This window comes from Colossoma macropomum, unplaced genomic scaffold (assembly GCF_904425465.1).
Source record: "Colossoma macropomum unplaced genomic scaffold, Colossoma_macropomum, whole genome shotgun sequence".
Lineage (NCBI taxonomy): Eukaryota > Metazoa > Chordata > Actinopteri > Characiformes > Serrasalmidae > Colossoma > Colossoma macropomum.
In genome coordinates this window covers 18729123-18749875 of record NW_023494785.1, presented here as the reverse complement: position 1 = coordinate 18749875, position 20753 = coordinate 18729123, and the positions used below count along the sequence as shown (strand labels likewise).

At 40.6% G+C, this 20753-nt stretch overlaps 1 protein-coding gene across 1 annotated transcript in view; it reads left to right on the top strand.

Moving 5' to 3' along the window:
• LOC118818605 (matrix metalloproteinase-16-like) overlaps positions 1-20753 on the top strand; it is a 64198-nt gene that overhangs the window by 21652 nt on the left and 21793 nt on the right. The window contains 2 exon segments of the mRNA XM_036585849.1: positions 3234-3538; positions 20430-20591. Of these exon segments, the coding sequence (XP_036441742.1) occupies positions 3234-3538; positions 20430-20591 (467 nt within the window).

The window sequence follows — 20753 nt, the reverse complement described above, 5'->3', positions numbered from 1 at the left end:
GTTGTTACTCCCGTTAGGATGAAGCAATCTGAACCAAAAAAAATATGCTTCATACCTTGACGTATGTGTAATCGATTGCATTACATGTGATTCTGGAAGTGATCTCCGTTTTCTGCCAGACACATGAAGGGGTACGGGGGTATGCACCCGGAAGTTGCAAACGGAGGTTAAACATGGCAATGGCTGTCCGGCGCCTACCTCATCGCAACGACACAGGTGCATCCCGGCTTGTTCGAAGCTCCATATACTGAGGAGCACACTGAGGAGCACATTGCACATTCGTTCAGATTGCTTCGTCCTGGCGAGAGTTATTACAGAATATTTGGGGCCTCTTTCGAGTGAATGCTCAAATGCTCAATTTATTAAAAATCTATCTGACTCAGTTGGCTATCAACAAAATTAGGGTTTAAGGTTAGGCTTAGTAGCAGGGTCCTTACCAGCAGTGGCTTGTCTGCCAGGCAAAGCTTTATATGATTAATTAATGTTGTCTTTAATAACTTACAGTAATCTATTGGTCACATTTTGAAGGTTTGTAATGATCTACCATAAGTAGCCTATTTGCTTACATTTTACCTACAAGTAGTTTATAGACATATAACAATATAGCACTGTCAGGTGCCTACATTATTAATGCTTTTTAAGCTTACATTGTTAAAGATTTTCATGATACCAAGAAAAAAAAGTTACGGTGCAAAATAAAACTCCATTGACATGTGTGTTTTTTGCATTGACGTAACCCTACAAAAACATTTATAAAGGCTTATTCCAATAGGCATCATCTGTCATAAGGGCTACTTCAGCTAACTGATAAAAATTGGAAGTGTAACCTTTATAGTGAATAACGTCAATTGGAAAAAGCATTTATAAACATTTACATAGGGTTATGTTGTCATGACAAGCTTACGTAGGTGTTATGTAGCCTTATGAACAGTACCCTACAGTAAAGTGTTACGGAAAGGTTCATGTTTTAGGTTTCATGGTTAAGGTTAGAGTGAAGTTTTGGGTTAGGGTAAAGTTAGGTTGAATTAAATAAATATTTAGTTGAATGTCAGTTACAGACAAGCTACACAGCGTCTATGGTGATTCATCCAAAAAACAGTGTTTCCGATAATTATATTACAGTAAGTCTCTGCCATATTCACCCATTCCTGGTTCTTGAGCTCTTGCTTGGTGTCCTGGTCAAAGCGCTTGTGGTCTGTCCTTTGTTTATGATGACTACCATAGGTCCTGGAGCACATAAAACTACCACGCATCTCAGAGAGACAGAAAGAAGATGAGTGGGAGAGAGGGAGGAGAGATTTATATAGTAAGTGTAGATGGTGATATGAAATATTGATTCAAGTCAATATTGTAGAGCAGAGTTGACCAGTAGGTGGTTTTAAAATAGCTGAATTCTTTAGTAGGTGAGAGATGACTGTGGTTTGATCCATGTGAATGAAAAAGCTCTGTAGTAGTACTGCAGACACTGACAACTGTCCTGGTAAGCTGTCCTGTGTCCAGACCCAGGGGAGCTCTACCAGCTTCCTAAGACACGCAGTGTATTCAGCTGTATTTGTAAACCTAAAGGGATATTACAATGTTTTCTAATGTAAGATGCTTCTAACGTAATATGCTTTGCAAAATGAGCTCCTACAGACTTCTCCAAGGCATACAACAGATCATTATGTGTGAAATCTTATTTTATTAAATTCTCAAACAAATGTGGCCTAATATTATTACTTTTTAGTTTGATAGCTAGTGTTCTGGCAGTATTATCTTCAGTTACCTGTGTTCCTACACCTGAGAGGATGGAGGTTTCACAAGCTCAACTGCAGTGGAAAATGATTATAAATTAACACCTCACTACCTACATTAAAACAAGCACAGTAAAATAGTCTCAGGTGAGTTATAAGATTACAGCTATTCTGTTTTTTATCAGTTCTAAGATGGAAATAATAGCACAGCTGTTGAAGAACATTGCATTGCTGCATTAGCAGCATATTTGAGTCTCTAAAAGCAATTTTGTTCTCTCATTCTATGCCCCAAAAAGCCTATAAGAGTTATTTTTTCACTGCATGTAACTTGGAAGCACCAAAAAAAACTGCAATAGAAAAAAATTAAGGCAAAATGTTGAAATATTCCTTTAACAACATTCACTTAAAAAGCCAACAGATTAAGCAGTTTTCTGGAGTAAAATTCTTAAAAAAAAAATGAATTGAAGATATTCGCCTTATTTCTGTCTTTTTTTAAAAAATGGAAGAGGTTTGAAAATTGCCCAGGCCGGCAGCGCTGGCTGAGCAGTGAGCTGTTGATAATCCTTAATTAGAAAATAAATTCCAGCCGCAGGAAGTTCTGTAGTTCTCTCAACACCTGCAGCACCTTCAGCAGCAGCAGCCTTAGACTACAGCAGCCTTTTTCTTCAGAGTCTCTCTCTCTCTCTCTTTCTCGCTTTCTCTCTTTCTCGCTCTATTTCTTTTTTGCTATGTCTCTTTCTCGCTCTTTCTGTCTTTCTAGGAATCATAGGAATCCCATAAACTACTCAGAGCATGTGCAATATGTTTGTTATATTGAATGTTGTCTTGGAACATTTTATTAGTCTTTGTAATATTATTCAATTTTCATTGAATACAATACATCTGCTACATGGTGGGATTAAACATGGTGAGCTGAGATATACTGGAGGCACCATGGTGTGACCAAACATGGTCTAACTGTGATATTCTGTAGAAGTGCTATTGCTTTATCTGGGGCTGTCATCAGTAATTTGAGTAACCAAGTAGTTGTTCAATTATTTTGACAATTATTTGAATAATCAGAGTTTTGGGGTAAAAAAAAGGTCAAAAATAAAAATGACTTAACAGTAACAAGCCAAGTGTAGCCTTTCAGAACCTTTGGAAAAAAAATGTGTATATATATATATATATATATATATATATATATATATATATATATATATATAAAATGCATTAATATAGGTCTATCCATCAGGCTTTGTTTCTTACTGTAAGAGAGCCCAGTAGGAGAATTTAAAACATGCACTGCCATCATGCAACTTGCCAACTAACCATTGCTGATTTTTTAAGATGGTACATTTTAATTGGTTGCATTTTTTTTTTTTGATTGAGTATATGAGTATATGAGTTTAATCGTGACAGTCCCGGTCTTAGCGAATAAATGTGTTGGGGAATAATATGAGATGCTTTTTGTCCATCCAGTGTCTTCCATATCCATCTCATCTCCTCTGTCTTTTCCAGCATAAAGAACGTCACACCCAAGGTGGGCGCAGAGGAGACCCATGATGCCATCCGCCGGGCGTTCGAGGTGTGGCAGAATGTGACGCCACTGCGTTTCGAGGCTGTTCCCTACAGCGAGCTGGAGCGGAATAAGAAAGATGTGGACATTACCATCATATTCGCCTCCGGATTCCATGGAGACAGCTCACCCTTCGATGGAGAGGGGGGCTTTCTGGCACACGCCTACTTCCCTGGGCCAGGCATCGGGGGAGACACGCACTTCGACTCAGACGAGCCCTGGACTCTGGGGAACCCCAATCATGATGGTGAGTCTAGCTGGTACATTGGACAGCTCCTGTCTGTGCTCTACACTGTAAAATACTATCTCACAACAAGCTTTATATAAATGTGGCTGATGCTAAAGACAGTGTTTCAGATGCTCCTATTGGCCTAGTGTGAAAGCACCCCAGGTGAAAGCTGTGAGTTCATACACTGTGCAGAATGCTCATAAAAGTGATTATCTAACATCTCAGATTTTACCCAATTGAAAAAGCTGCCCTGGAGGCAAGCTGTATTAGGCTTCATCTTGTCAGCAGTGGTAGGTAAGGATGACCTATTTCAGACAGACATACTAAAGCCTACTGGAGCGAAGTGCTTCTGCAGCTACATCTCCATCCAGATATAGTAGCAATTGAATCTGACTGTGGCACAGCCTGGGCTGTATTGCAGCACACATTAGAATATGTTAACAAGTGCTTTGAATAAATAATGATTGCAATGAACCACTGTTACTAACCTACAGTAAGTAAATCTGCCGTCCAATAAAGTAATTTAAAGCTCTGTTAAAGGCAGCAGCAGTGCTGGCTGGAGGCACATTCAGGTTCTTATCACTATGGGTAAGGGGAAGCAGATTCAGTCCTATTGTAGGCCTTGATGTGGCAGTAAAGATTTTCCCTGTGGGTTGCAGGAAGCGCTCTATTGCGAGCCATCAGTGATAATGAGCTGGAGAGGCGTCCGTCAGAGTGCAGGTGATTCATCCGCGCTTTCTCTTTCTATCCAATATTGATGGGGCTGATTTTGGAGATCCAGCTCACTGCATGCTGAAGACATGGAATTATGCATTAGGTTGAATTATACATCCAATGGAAAGAAGAAAAGAGCATGCTGTCGAGTAGGGGTACATGCATACATATTTCATCTGAGACAGTGACCGAGGGTGTGTGGCTGTGACAGGGGGACACACAAGTGTGTGTGTGTGTCGGAATGTGTGTGCTGGGGTGTTTTTTTTCTCTGCATGGCATATGGAGATGTCTAAAGGACAAGAGGGAAGGAGCAGAGGAGCGGAATCTCGAAGGCTTGGTGTTCTGACTCACTATGGCTTGCAGCTATAAGACTACAAACACACACACACTCACACACAGATCTTCATGCTTGCACTCTGCAAGTAACAAAAATGCTGCCCAGAATTGTGTATATGTGCATTTGGGAGCATGCACTGAAAAAAATGGTCATTTTCACATGTGTACATTATTTCTAATAATAAACAAAACTAAACATAGTTTTGTCTTTGAGTTACTTTTGGCAGCATATGGTAGTACTTTCTTTATGAGAAACTATTCATACATTCTTTACATGTTATAATGCATTCATAAGGCTGTAAATATTTACAAAAAGAACAAATAAACGATAAATTAAGAATCCAGTTAAAAATGAAATTCTAATAATAAGGCACCGCTACAGGGTAGAAGTGCATTAAAGCTAATAGTGTTTTAAACTGAGCTGCTCGAATACGAACGTTTTCAGCCTAGATGTAAAAGCCTAGATGCGAATATGATGGTAATGTCCACATCTTTCTTATTCCGCTCCAGCTTATTCCGCTCCAGCACACGCCTACTTCCCACAGGTGTCAGGGCTCTTATTGCTCTCTATTAACTGGTTCCATTTAAAAGCAGTATAGTAGCTAAACGCTGCTTTTCCATGTCTAGTCTTCACCTTCGGCAGGACTAACTGACTACTAATGATCTGAGAGTTCTGCTCGCCTCATATCGCTGCAGCATATCAGATAAAGTCGTTGGTCCTACACCATTAAGCGATTTATAGACCAGTAATAGTGCCTTATAGTCTATGCTGTAACATACTAGTAGCCAGTGTAAGGTTTTAAGAATGGGGCTGGTGTGTTCCTTTCTTTTACTCTTAGTGAGACTCTGGCAGTTTGAATCATCTGAAGCTGTTTGACTGTCTTTTTTGGGAGTCCAGTTAGGAGACCGCTACAGTAATCAATCCTGCTAGAAATAAAGGTGTGGATGAGTTTCTCCAGGTCTAGTGTAGAAAATCGCTAACACATTATATTGCCAGATCCAAGAAACTTAGTCTCAGCTTTCATAGTGCATTATAACTAACACATCTGTCTACTCAAAAACATGGCATGCCATGATTTTATTTACCAATTCATGAATTGTACTTTTCTGAAACGGAATAGTAGCTAATAGTTTTGTAAATGTCATTAACAGCCATTTTAATATATTATAACTTGTTTTTGCCTATGATAGACATACTATATTATTACCATATCATAAGAACTTATAAGTTGTGTTTGTGAGCTCCAAGTAAAGAGAGAATTTTTTTGACTAAAGCCACATCATTCCCAAACTAGTACTAATCCCAAAACCTTTTAGTTAGACTGTAAGCTAGTATTGAATTCCAGTGAAGTATAATTCATAAGTTGTTGAAAGAATTTGTGGCATGGCTCAGCGTGTGAATATGAGTAGACAGGTTTGTTAGTCATAATGCACTATGTAAGCTGAAACACGTTTATTTGTTTCTGATAACATGTTATGAACACTACATATAATGCATCATATTAACAATTTGTAATGCATATTAAATGGATATAATGTGTAATAAAGTTTATAAATAGTTATTGCTATGTTAGTAGTGCCTTATGAAAGCAGTATAACATTATAAAGGTTATTTATAGTTATATTTATAAGGCCTTATGAATGCATAATAATGTGTTACGTGAATATTTTCATAGTTTCTTATACAGACAGTGTTACCATATATTGGCAAAAGTAATACATATATAATAGCGTACATAAAGTGTTACTCCAGCTTGATAGTTTGGCTACTATAGTTTTTTGCGTATTTCTTTTTCACTATGTATGTGTATGTTTAACTGAAAGAGAGAGAGAAATGCAGCAGGAGAGAGATTGTGTGTATATCACTGTCTGTGACCTGCAGGATTGTGCACTATCAAGTTTCTTCTCTATCTGAGCTCTCACATGACCAGTCTGAATCAATAACACTGGATGAGCTCAAGCAGTCCCTTTGAATTTCCTTTCATATTTGTGTTAGCGTAGCTTACAGCTGTCATTTGTCTGCCCATTACCTGGGTATGGTATCAATACTCCATGGAGGATTACTTCATCCAGCAGGGCTTTTCTTTGCTTCTCTTTTTGTGCTCACTCTGTGCTTGTATGACCAGATGAAAACCGACAGTGCACTCATAAATAAAGGTGTCAAAAAGGGTTCTTTACACAGCACCATTGAAGAACCATTTTTGGTTCCCTAAAGAACCTTTCACTGAATGGTTCTTTAAAGAACAATGTTTGGAAATGAGATATGAGAGTGTGAAGAACCTTTTTTAAGTTTAAAGAATCTCCACGTAATGTAAAGCCTCTACATGAAAGTTTTACAACCCTTTAAAATTGCTTCACACCTACATATCTCTTTTTCAAACATTGTTCTTTAGGGAACCAAAACTTATTATTCTATGGCACCCCTCAAATAATGCTTAGTGGCGCATTTTTGTAAGTATGAATGCTGCTAACTAGCGCTCCTAAAATAAAGGATATTAAGCACTTCTTGGCCTTGGCATATGATTCAGTGAAAGTGGTTCTTCGATTATATTACACAAAAAAAACTCTCTTTGTCACCTTTATTTTAAAGAATGCTAGTGTTGTGCATGTTTGTATTCTCAGACTTTCTATATTTCAAAAAAAGATCTGACACATCACTCCACTCTTGTTCAATTTCTGCCACTCAATTCCAATAAATATCTCCACCTTTCACCTCTTCTAGCCATCTTTCCTTTGTTCTATCCTTCACTCCTCTCCAAACATTCCCACCATTTGTGAGGGCATCACTCTCTTCCTGTGTTCCACTCTTTACGTATCCGTCACTCCCTGTCCTCCAGCTATAGCCTTTCAGCCTTTAGTCACAGTACATCAGTACGTCAGTGCGGCAGGCAGCACTGTTACTCTCCCTCTAACTCCCACTGTCCATCTCTGACTCATAATCTCTCTCTCTCTCTCTATGTGGAGAGCAAGAGGAATCGGGAAGAGAGAGAACAGCTGGTGATCCCTCTCTCTCTCTCTCTCTCTCTCTCTCTCTCTCTCTCTCTCTCTCTCTCTCTCTCTGTCTCTCTGCTCCCTTGCTGTTACATCCGATCATTTACCTTCTTTGTGCCATGTTATTTTTTACACACACACACACACACACACACACACACACACACTCTTTCTCTGTCAAATCAAATTCCCAGCTGGTCTGTTGCTAGGGAAGGCTGTTGGTGAGCTTGTTTTGGTTGTTTAGTTGAGAGGGAGGGATTACAGTCTCCTCCTCTAGTACATGGGCTAGCAGTGCCGTTTCTGCTTGCCCTCTCTATCAGTCCACTCTGTCTCACTACTGTCCAGCCTGCAGTTCTCTGTCCTCTCCGCCTCTCTGTTTCTCTCTCTGTCCCCATCTGTGCCTCTCTATTCCCTCTGTCTCTCTCTGTCTAGTCTGCCTCTCTCTTTGTCCCCTCTGCCTCTCTCTCTTTGTACACTCTGCCTCCCTCTTTGTCCCCTCTACCTCTCTCTGTCCACTCTGCCTCTGTCTCTGTCCCCTCTGTCTCTCTCTGTCCCCTCTGCCTTCTCTTTGTGTCCACTCTGTCTCTCTGTCCCCTCTGTCTTCCTCTGCCCCCTCCATCTGCCTATCCATCCATCTGGATCCATCTGCCCATCCATCCATCCATCCTTCCATCTCCTCCTTGCCACTGGGCCACTCATTAGCCCTCTCATTATTCTCTTATTTCTTCAGTCCCGCATGCTTTTCTCTATCTCACCCTCTATTCTACTCCATTTGTATATACTTCATACAAAGCATGCATAGCAGACATATACATACACACTTACTATACATACTCTGCCAGAAGGCATGTGAAACAGAAGTGCTGGAGCTGGGCTGTGCTGAAAATAGGTCAGGACAGTGATGTATAAAACACTAAATGGCAGTTATCCTGTGAGGATGAGGAAGAGTGGGTCACAGCTAATAAGATCATTTGTCTGGGCCATGAGAACATAGCACACATAGCTCACACAGCGCTTTTATTCCAGTCTCCTTCTCTTTCTCTCTCTCTCTCTCACTCTCTCTCTCCTCCCTTCCCATCCCTCTTTATCACTCTATCCCTCTTTTCACACTCTTTCGGTTCCCCCAGTGTCTGTGCACTATAATGTCTGCTCTGTCAAAACCTCCCTTAGGAGGATAGGAGCAGACAGAAAGAACAGTGCTAGCTCGCAGGGCTATGTGTGTGTCTGTGTGTGTGTTTGGGCCCTGGGCTACAGCAGAGAGATCCATCTTCCCCTCCCAAAGCTGAATCACTGATGCTTCTACAGCTAAAAGAGAGAGACAAAGCTAGAGACAGACAGAGAGAGAGAGAAGCAGAGTGACTTCAGTGGAGCAGTCAGCCTACCCAGGGACAGCCCAGCCCATGAATACTCTGAAGGGTTTAGCAATAATATATTTACACTAAATAGTATAGAATTATAATGTATATTTATACTAATTTATCAGTAGTATACAAGTGTGTCTAACATGGGCTGATGTCTAACATTTTAGCAGTTAGAACTACTTCTAACATTGGCTGATGCCTAGTCTTAATAATGGTTGTAGTGAATGAACTGAGAAACACAGAAAGAATGCCACTGCATCTTGAACAAACATGCATGTAATGCAGCAGACCTGTGAAGTATGCTTGCTGTTTATAGCACTGCTGATATGGCGGCAGCATGGCACCATGCTACCAGATTACACTCCAAATCCAGATAAGGAGGAATAGTTCTGTTTTCAGACAAAATGCCCCTAGACTGACATATAAGGCCCTGAATTTAGCAAGTTTTCCTGCTCTTAAAGATGTTAGTGATAGGTCTGCACTCTATGGAGAAAAAAAAAAAGTATGTGAACCTACACTCATGCAGGAAATGAAAATTCTGGGGTGATGTGTTCTCTTTCTCACCCAAACAGACATGGGGTTTAGGATAACAATGCACAAGTAGCAAAAATGTAAAGAATGTGTCCATGCACTATGGCCCACTGAAACCTGATGGAAATAGGAGTTCAAAGTAACCAACTCTGCTGTTTTGAATTAGCTCAAATGGTAACACATTAAGGCCTAGTGTCACAGTTGCGATTTGTTTGGCAATTTTTTAATAAATGGAAACATTAACCAGAGTTTCATTTTAAACCGTCGTCTCCATCACAGATGGCTTAAATTTACACTGTGCAGGCCTGGAGATTTTAGTCATTTGGCCTCTCTTTCTTTGTCCAGTCCAGCGTTGTGTTAGCTCAGCCTTGCTCCTGGACCGCAGACAGGATGTGTGGAGTGGGTCCGGCTGCTTGAAGGAGCATATGGTGTCCTTGTGGTGTGAACCCAGTCCCCTTGGAGTAGGGTGATTGGCGGGATGTGTGTGCCTGATAAGACGCAACTCTCCTTTAACTGCAGGAGCAGAAAGTCTTATTTATTCACTGGCTGCATGGGCCCGATAGCTATCAGCGTGCTGTCTGCACGAGAGCAAGAGAAAGCAAGAGAAAGAGAGAGAAAGAGAGCGAGAGCCTGAAGCTGGTTTCTATTAAAACCCTGTGATGAAGGCAGTGGGGAGTGGGCGATAGAGCTATGTTGACAGCAGGTGACAAAAGTGTTTTGATAAATGCAGGAAGCCATAATTCAAAAGAATACTGTGTTATGTGGAGGTGTTACATTGACTAATATTAGATTATATTAGTTTGGCAAGTATATGGCATGCTTACGTAGAGTAAGATTTAGCCTTTCAGTAATGATAAAAAGATTAACAAGCAGTGACATAGATATGAATGCATTACCAGCTTGTCCTTGGATGCTATTGCTCCTTTTTTTACTCCTTCTACTGCATTTTCCACCTCTGTTTATGAGAACATGCGTGCATGTGTTTTGCCCTTTTGTGTGTGAGGTGCATGAACACAACGACTGTTTCAGTGTGTACATTTGCCTACATGTGTTTATACATGGTAGTAGGCCTTGAAATTAGAGCCATATTTAAAAATACTACCAAATACTATGAAAATATGAAATATTTTGAAAAATGTTTTTATTCAACATGTACTAAATCCAATTAAATTGGCTAGCTATGCTCTTTTTTTAAACATGCAGTTGTTTGGTGGACTGACAATCCAATCAAAGATATGCTCAGAAAAGTATATTGCGACATAATGTGCTATAATTGATCATGATGACAATAAATATCGTCAAATTGTCCACACCTTATTTACTAATGACTAATGCATTTGTCTGTCCAACTGATGAAAACATAAAATTCACATTTTGTTTGTTGTGATATAAACACATGATTGAGAAAGCTGGCAACTGTGAAAAATAATTACGATCAGTTCAAATAATTGTGATCAGGCGATTATGTAAAAAGGGTGACAGGTGTGAATGCTGAATTATTATAAATGTGTGCACATATTGTGTGTGTGTTTATGCATCTTTCTGTATGAGGAGTGTGAATGCTGTGTCAGTAGCGGTTGTGGAAAAAGGTGTTTGGAGCCAGTGTAGTATTTGCTGCGTATCCTTTGCTGTGTAAGGAGAAAGCGTCCCGCTGTCACCCACCAGGCAGACCCTCAAAATAGCTGCTTACCCACTGGCTGGTACGTTAGCACTCCATGTGGGGAGCAGCAGCCTTTTCCGCCTGCGCAGCCAGTCCTCACCAAGCTCACTGGAGGCCAGGCCAGCTTGACCTGCGTGTATATGGTCAAACGGCAGCCTTAATCTCCACTGACCTTCAGCATTTCCACCTTACATCAAAGTGAAGCGCATACTGCAGGAAAACACAGCCAGCAGAAACATTTAAGCCTCGCTTTGGTCTTTTAACAGTGCAGGATCGCCAGTGGGTATTTCAGGGCTAGATAGTATGGGGCGGGTGTTGGGGGTGATGCTGTGTTTGGATTGTTCAGAAAATGAGAGGTGCGTGAGTCTGAGTCTAGCGCTGAGGGAGGTTTGCAGATGTGTTCTGCTCGCTCAGTATAACAGGAGAGGAACTGCGGAGCCAAAGTCAAGAGCATAAGAATGAGTTTACAAAGCATTTTAAGAAGCTAAATTCTTTTTTAGCCAAATTCCTCCCCAACTTTATGCATGGCTACATCAGTTCCTTAAGTGAATATTCAAGATTTTTTTTTTCAAGAACTGCATTTAACAAAATTTTCATGACCTTAATATCCTTAGAAAGATTTTTCTTTGGAGATTTTTTTTTAATCCAGGTTCTGGACTAGAGATGAAGAGAGGGATTGGTGGGGAAATGGAGAGATGGAGAGAGATGGAGGGATGGAGAGGCAGCTGGCCTCTCCACAATAGCCAGTCTGTCCATAGGCACTGGCTCGTTTCTTCACACCCAAGAACGGTCCTGAGAACCTGATCTATTCTGGCATTAGCAATGGGTAACGAAAGAACGCCAGGAATCTAAGCACTCAGCTCTCTCTCTCTCTCTCTCTCTCTCTCTCTCTCTCTCTCTCTCTCTCCCTCCTTCCATCTCAGACTCAATTACTGAGACAGCCTTAGCCATGGAAAAACAAAACCCCACTTGTTCCCGACTCTCCTAGCCTCAATATTTTCATGACCATGCCTGCTGAAACAAAGAATAATCATTTGCCAGGTTTGCAAAGTGTTTCATAATCTGCCGTGTGAAAGGGCTCTGCCCTGCTCTGTACTTGAGATCAAGTGTTCCATTTGAGTTGCACAGTGCAGCTTTCTTTTATAGGAGAGTTCCTAACACAGGGCTGTGCTTGCTGTGGTGGAGAGCAAACAGCATCATAAGATTCTTGAGACTACAATTAGCAGCAGTTTGTAGGGCATGTGGAGGCCTATGAGGACATGTGACTATGTGGTGCCACGTCAGGAGCCAGGGGATTCAAACCAGAGAACAGTGGGCACATTTAACTCTTCTGGGAGCAGACATTACCCCTGAGAGTGCAGCTTGTAAACAAAAAACGGGCACACATACACACACACACACACACATCACAGAATTACAGACACACACCACTCACAGGCATAGTCATAGCACACTAGGACAGGGTAAACCAAGGTTGCTGTTTCTCTGTGGGCGTGTGCATGTTTATATGAGTGTTTTAAGGCTATGGCTTCACTGACTGAACTGTTTCTTTCATGATGCTGATTCTGATATCAGAACTATAAATGCATATATGCATATGATCATATGCATATTTAATATGCATTAGTCACAGTAAGGAGGCTCCCTAGTGTATTAACTTGAATAATTGGGAGATTATGAGTTTGAGTGTAACTGGATAGATGAAATCAACATGATTCATCTATCCAATGTGTAAACCTGTTAGCTGGTGCAACAGAATTGGTAGTTAGTATTCTCCTCCAAGCATGTTGAGCTGTCTGGTGTTGTTGTGGCTGTTTGAAAAGATGTATTGGCTGGCTTGACATGACCGAGGAAGCACTTGTTAACCGTCACCCTCCCAGCTTGGTTGCATCATGTGATGAGGGGAGACCTAGCTAGTGAGTGGGATTGGCCATGATGTAGAGTAGGGGGAAATTGGGTTAAATAAATAAATAAAGTTAATTATAATAATAATAAATTAATAATAATAAATGTAATAGAGCCTAATCTTACAACAACCATGATAAAAAAAACAATGTCAAATGTGAATTAATTGTCTTGTATTAATGATGTGCAATCTAGAGGTCTGTGCAGGACAGATGTTTTAGGCCCGCTACCACCCACACCTGAAAAGTTTCCTCCCACTCCCCCTAAACATGTCCTACTCCTGCACACAGACCCAAATAGCTGGTTTTCATCTGCATTAGACACAAATTAAAATGACTGCCACATGTCAGACTTGCCTTTTAGTTAACTTTATTGTTTATTGGGTATTGGCTTTTATTAAGAGCACTTTACACAGCTGTGGCTGCCTGACTGTCTGAAGGCTCCACTGTTTCTGTAGCTTACAAGAATGCAATTTGCGTGTTGTCCACATGATTGGTTGCTGCACTATTACTTAGAATGAGTTAATCCATTTTAGTTATTTTGCAATTAGATTTTTTTATTTTATTTATATATACTAATTATTAAGTAATTGTTCTTGTATTGTTTGGGCTATTCATTAATTTGTGGGATTTCTCTACATATATATGTGTTGTCCAGCTCCTACATGCACTATACTGGTTAACTGCCCACTCTGGGGCACCACACCGAAAATTAGCCCGTGGATAAAAACACCTCGTATTGACAGAGATATTGTCAGTCACAGTGTTAGAAGCCCAACAATTTCTTCCCTGCATTGTCATGAAACCCTGCTCTAGCACACGTGAGCAGGTAACATAAACATTTAGATAAACGTCCAATAATAAAACACACATATACACCACTCAAAAACTACTTGCCTATAAAAATACTTCAAATGTAATGACTGTTCACATTCTCAGTGTTGAAGCTGTAATGTCTCACTTTTCTGTATATAGCAGTAATTGACTACATGTAGTCTTGCTATTTGTGTGAAGGAGAGGTTAGTTCGATTTCTGTTTACGCAGCAAAGAAAAGTCTGTACTTGTGGCACATCAGAGGAGGCACGCTATTTTAATAATAATTAAGCACTTCTCATATTGTCATCCTGATATTCAACAGCTTTATCGAACATTGCATTAAGCCCATATTGTGCAGGTCAATATCAATGCAGTATATTGGATCAGTGCATCACAGTTTAGGCTGAACACTATAGATAAAGTATCATATTATGATTCTATTGATACATATTGCAATAGATAACCTCATAAAAATACTTACAGAACACATATCATGAGGGCGGTCTGTCACTGGTCAGGAAGCATACAATAAACATATGTTTTTGTTTAGAGGGAACATTTACATATTGCAGCCCCATGCAGCATCACTACTGCACAGGCCAACATCGGGATGATGACTGTTACATTTTTCTTAGTTCTGTTGCACAGAATGTTAAATGTGCTTCCTCTGTCTCTGTCTCTCTATCTCTTTCACTCTCGTTCGGTCCCCTCACCTCCACTGTCCACTAGAGAGGTGGAGAGAACAAATAAAACAATGTTCTCCTCAGAAGAGACAAAGGCTGATTGCTTTGAGGTTCTGCAGGGAGAGCTTGTAAGGCTAGGGGCATTGTTCTTGAAATACTGTTCCTCTGGAAGACTGCTAATTTACTGAGTGCCCTGCAGTCACAGGCCACCATTGCTACCAAGAGCTACTGCTGCAATAGAGGATCCCTGTGGAGGGTCTTGTATCCATTACAGGAACAGAGGCAGCATCCTAAAGCTGAGGGTCAGCAGAGGCCTGTCCCCAAGGTTTGGGTATTGTTTAAAGCAATGCATTGGCCAAAATTCAAATTTATACAGATTTTTCCCCTTACATCAAATGTGGTTGACCGGACAAGACATGTTTGGTGTCCAACGTTAGTTTCTTTAGGTTTGTGCTTGAACAATAAGGCTAATTCAGCTAACAAACTATTTGAGATTATTTAGCAATTTGAAAATGAAATTCAAGATTACTCAACTTTTTTGTGAAGTGGAAAAGCAAGCATTAGACAGCAAACGTGTATTAGCTGATTGACTACATTTAAAAAGAGGTTAAAATTGCGTAAATTTGATTTTTAGTAAAACTTTCACTTTAAGGACAGTGGGGCTGCATGAACTTGCAGGGCCTGCTATCTCCTTGCAGGCTCTCATGTGTTTTGTTGCACTGAATTTGTCCCATGTGCAGAGGGGGGTCATAGGAGATTTATGATCCAAACTCCACCCTGGAGCATGCTGACATGTATGTGTGTAGGAGAGAGATTAAGAAGAAGAGAAAGAGAGAAAAAATGCAGGAGAGTGTGTCCACTCATTTCTAATGAGTCTAGTGTCCAGTGACTGAGTAAGAAACAGTGCAGGATCCTGCATTTTGGGAAGAAGAGATACAGTATGAGCTTTTTTGTGCAACTTGCAGACTTTGTAGCAGTAAAAACATGGTAGAACTTAGAACATAGAACGCAGACATATGTGGACATCTGACCGTCACACCTATTTGAGCTTGTTGGATAGGCCATTTCAAAACCATGGACATTAGCATGGAGTTGACCACCTCTTTGCAGCTATAACAGCCTTCACTCCTCTGGTAAGACTTTCCACAAGATTTTGGAGTGTGTCTGTGGGAATTTTTGCCCATTCAGTTAAAAGAGCATTTATGAGGTCAGGCACTGTTGTTGGACGAGACGACCTGGCTCACAATCAACGTTACAGTTCATCCCAAAGATGTTCATTGGGGTCACTTTGTGTGCAGGGGCACAGTCATCCTGGAACAGGAGAACATTGGGTGCATGTAGTTGTGTAAAATCTCTTCGTATGCTGTAACATTAACATTACCCTTCACTACAACTGGAGCCTATACACTGAAAAACAGCCCCAGACCAGTATCCCTCCTCAACCAAATTTTACTGCTTGCACTATCCAGCTAGGTCACGTTTTCCTGCCATCTGCCTAACCCAGATTCATCCATCACACTTTCAGATAGTGAAGTGTGATTTATCACTCCAAAGAACATCTTTCCACTGCTTCAGAGTCCAGTGAAAACGTGCTTTACACCTCTCCAGCCGATGCTTGGCATTGTGCATAGTGATATCAGGCTTGTCTGCAGCTGCTCAGCCATGGAAACCCATTTCATGAAGCTCCTGATGCACAGTTCATGTGCTGATGTTGTTGCCAGAAGCACTTTTAACTTCTGTTGTTGAGTGATGTAACAGAGGATATGCTCATACATGCTTCAGCACTGGGTGGCCCTGCTGTGTGAATTTGCATGGTCTGCAGCTTCGTGGCTGAGCTGCTGTTGCTCCTAGACACTTACAGTTCACAATAATAGCACATATAGTTGATTGGGGCAGATCTCGCAGAGCAGACATTTAATGAAATTTCTAGAAATTTCTTGTGGCAAAGGTGACAGTGCCAAGTTTAAAGGCACTGGGCTCTTCAGTATGACACATTCTCCTGCCAGTGTTTGTCTATGGAGATGACATGGCAATGTGCTTGATTTTATATACCTGTTAGCAATGGGTGTGACAGAGACACCTGAACTCATTAATCAGGAGAGGTGTCCATAAACGTTTGGCCAAATAGTGTATATGCAGAACTTTTGTCTTTTTTTTCAGTGTCAGGCGGATATTTGAATTTTCCATTGTCTGTTTTGGTCCAAGTATGGAGTGCATTAGAGACAATCTTTATAGGGCATCTCAGCATTCATATTGCAGAGAGAGAGAGAGAGAGAGAGAGAGAGGGAGAGAGAGAGGGAGAACTAAAAACAGAAACTAAAACCAAAAAAAATAAAAACTGTTTACATAAACATACTATAATTACTAACCTACAAAATTATTCAATTATGTAGGCTACAGGGTGTGCCACAACATCCTATAGAGAACAGTTGGTCTTCCAAGGCAATTAATTCCATTCCTTTAGTGTGCACGTTTGCACTGTTGTTTGTAAATTTTTTCCATCATTTCAGAAACTGAGGTTATAGATGATGTTGGTGTGCCTGCAGAGACTTTCCTTTCTGCTTCTGTTTTTCTGTATTCCATGTATCAAGTGGGATGTCATGTTTTCAAATGATATAAAACCTGTAGTGGAGAAGGTCTTGGGCGTTGTATCCTTCCTGACACTTAAGTTTTTAATCACTCTTACTCATTTTCTTTTTAAAATTAAAATGAATAATTAATAAAATAAAAATAAAAGAAATGATTAAAAGAAGTAATCCAAATCCAAATTATTTGTAACATGTTGTATTTTTACACTTTATTGTAGGTCTGTTTAATGTTTGGTTTTTGGAAATTTTCGTGCATTCCTAATAATGAGCAAACATCCAGTTAGAGCCTTGTCACCAGGCATTTTTCCAGTTTGACAGTGTGTCACCACTGCTTGTTTACAAGCACTCCCAAATCTCTATTTTTATGAAGGATACACTTGCTTGGTGTCCTAGAAATACTGACTGATGGTGGTATGTTGTCTTATTAACAACCCATCATACCCATATTTCATATCCACTACCCATATTTTCTCTCTGAAGAGCTGCTCCACATGTACCTGGCTGCTGTGTGGTGTCTTTCAGCTCCTGTATGGAGAAGCATATGGCTCCTCTGAAAGCCAGTGCCTTGTCATGTGAGGGAAGCACAGTGTTTTTCTACAGAGTCTTAGTAGTTAAAGGTCATCTGTTGGAAGTTGTTCTTTACTGCTGAGCCCAGAGCAGTAGTGGATCGCTCTGCTTATGTTTAGGACTGTGTTAGGAATACTGGTCTCCCATCACACTCAAGTCTCTTATTTTATTGCCTTTAAATGCCTTCTTTTATTGTACTGTATTGTATTGTACTGTTTTTTTTTTTACTATTTATTTTTATTTCCATGCTCATATTGTTATATTTTCCTCATTTTATTTATTTATTTATTTATTTATTTATTTATTTAGTATTATTTTTTATTTATTCTCCCTATAAACTGACTTTCCTAAAGGGAAAAGGTAGATGGAGAAGGTTAGAGTCTTCAGCTCCTTCTCTCTTTGTGTTTTAGAGTTGTTTTTTTTTTGCTGTGGTCAGGCGCTTGAATATTTCCCTCCTTCTTGTTGGCCTTTTATCTTTTATTTGGTGAGGATTAGCCTCTTAACTGCTTGCTAATTAAACATCGCCTGGAAATGGCCATTTTGTTGTTATGATGTAAAAGGCCGCACCGCCACATGGCCCTTACATAAGGCCAGCCCACACTAGGGCTGGATGCCGGGCAGCTGCCCTCCACAGGGCCGTCTGAGGAGAAGCCTACTGCAGGCTCCCTCATCTCAACTCAATATGACACCCTTCATCGGAGGAGCCGCAGGAGATAGAGAGAGAGAAAGAGAGAGAGATGTGAAGCAAGAAAGGACACAGTGTTTATGACATCCTCTTTCTCTCTCTCTGTATTTCTGTTTCCTCTCAAGCCATGTCAGGGGAGTAGACTCAAGCAGACATCTCAAACACTTAGTTTGCATAGCAATATGCCCCAATTTCTCCCAAGCCACAAGTGATTCTTATATCATTAAAGCCTCTCTCTCTCTCATGCTGTCCTATTTCACCCAAGATGTTTCCATGTGTTCTCCCCTGAAGACCAAACACTAATTTTTAACATTTGCAGAACATATGGTAATAGCACCTTTAGTGTGTCTTTTAAAATATAATGCTTTTAGATGTAATAGCCCAGTGGAGTCATTTAGTACAAAACCAAAGGGCGTGTTCCTTTTGCATATGAGTTATAGCAGCCTTTAGCGCCGATGCAGGCGTACGCTGCCTGCCACTCTCCAGCTTCACGTTCTGTGTGTGTTGAAATAGAACAAATTGGTGTGGAATGCTTGGCACATCACCTGACCAACCTCCCTAAAAAGTCTGCTGGGCCGAGGAAGGCTGTTTAAATCAAATTAGGGCTGAAGGAATAAGCTGGGTTGCCTTTATTCCTGTCTTACCCTGTCAAAGACGCTGGCAAGAAGAGAGAGACAGAAGCTGGGAGCAGGAGATGGGGAAGGGAAAAGGATAAAGATGTAGAGAGATAGAGGTTAAGGCAAAACATGCACTGGTAGTAGGGCTGTCATGACCCACTTACCTGCATTGTTTGCCACTTAGTGTTTATATGCAAAGACAGACGTTTGCAATAAATACTTTCTTACTTCTAAATAATTTAGAAGAAGTTATTCATTTTTCTTGAGATATTTTGGAGGAGATAAGATAATTCACTTGCATATGGAATGGCAAAGTCAAAGGAAAATAGGGGAAAAATAATTACATTTGTATAAACAATTGAATAATTAAAAGATATAAAAAATGGGACTAGCAACCATGTAAGACCTGGTAGACCACCAAAACTGTCACAGATAAACTGTACTTAAACAGTGAAGCTGTTGGTGTTCTCAGAACAATGTACTGGTGACCCCAGAGTCCAGACCTAAACATCCCTGAATGTGTTTGGGAATATTTGAATCATGAGAAGCAGAAAATGCAACCAACTTCTAAGACTGAACTTTGGAGGATTTTATTGAAAAACTAAAGGCCAGTCCACTGAAAAGAATGAAAGCTGTAATAAAGGCAAAGTGTGGACACACTAAATGCTGAAAAATTTATTATATGTGGTTTAGATCATATGTAGCATTCTCTTAAATATATGTTGTCTGCCTTTTTCCTGACACTGAAAAATGAACACTTTCTTAATGGCTGTTTTGAATGGATCCATAAATAAATGAAAGGTGGTCTCTGACTTTTGCACAGTATATATTCACTGCTATAATTAACAGGCATCCTTAATCAATAGGTAGTGACAGAGTGATAGAAAGAGTGAAGCAGATAAAAAGAGTTGAGGGTCATTGTAAAGTGAGAGGGAGACAGAGGAAATGAAAGAGAAAGAAGAAGAAGATTAGAGGGTTGATCAGTGCTGTGGAGCTGGTGATGTGGCTGTATGCATCTGTGCCTGCTCTCTGCGGTCCTTGGTTAGTGTCACACAGTGCTAGTTGGAGACTGGGGCCTGGCTCGCAGCCAGCAAGGCTTTTTTAGGCTTGATGTTTACCCCAGCGTAAAATCACAGTCTTAGCAGGATCATTACAGTGCTGGAAGGGCAGGGTTTTCCATGCGCTTAGAGAGAGTGAAGACACTCGGCAGCGTTTTTGATGTGTGGGTGTGTTTAGGGACAGTGCTCAATACTGTAATGGTTCCCATCAGTAGCTGTGGTTTCGCTGGGTTTCCTTTTCTGGGGCAGAATCAGAGGTGGATTACAATTATATGCACACACAAACACACACTCACATTGTATCCTTATGCTACTGAGATTTCATGTAGTGTACCATTCCCATGCTCTTTGGCTAGGTCAGGGGGCTGATATTTATGTGTGTGTATTTATCTCTGCAGGGAATGACCTGTTCTTGGTGGCCGTGCATGAGCTGGGCCATGCGTTAGGCCTGGAGCACTCCAATGACCCCACAGCCATAATGGCCCCCTTCTACCAGTACATGGACACAGAGAACTTCAAACTGCCTCACGACGACTTGCAGGGTATCCAGAAGATTTACGGTAAGAACAGCTGCAGCAGACCTGAGCTGCACGTTTGACAACGTGGCCTATCTGCTAACCTCATTAGCTTAAGAAGTACTAATGCAAAATACAAGCTAACTGAAAGGGGACTTGTGGAGTTGATACTGAGATCAGAAAATATCCTATTACCAGTAAATACAA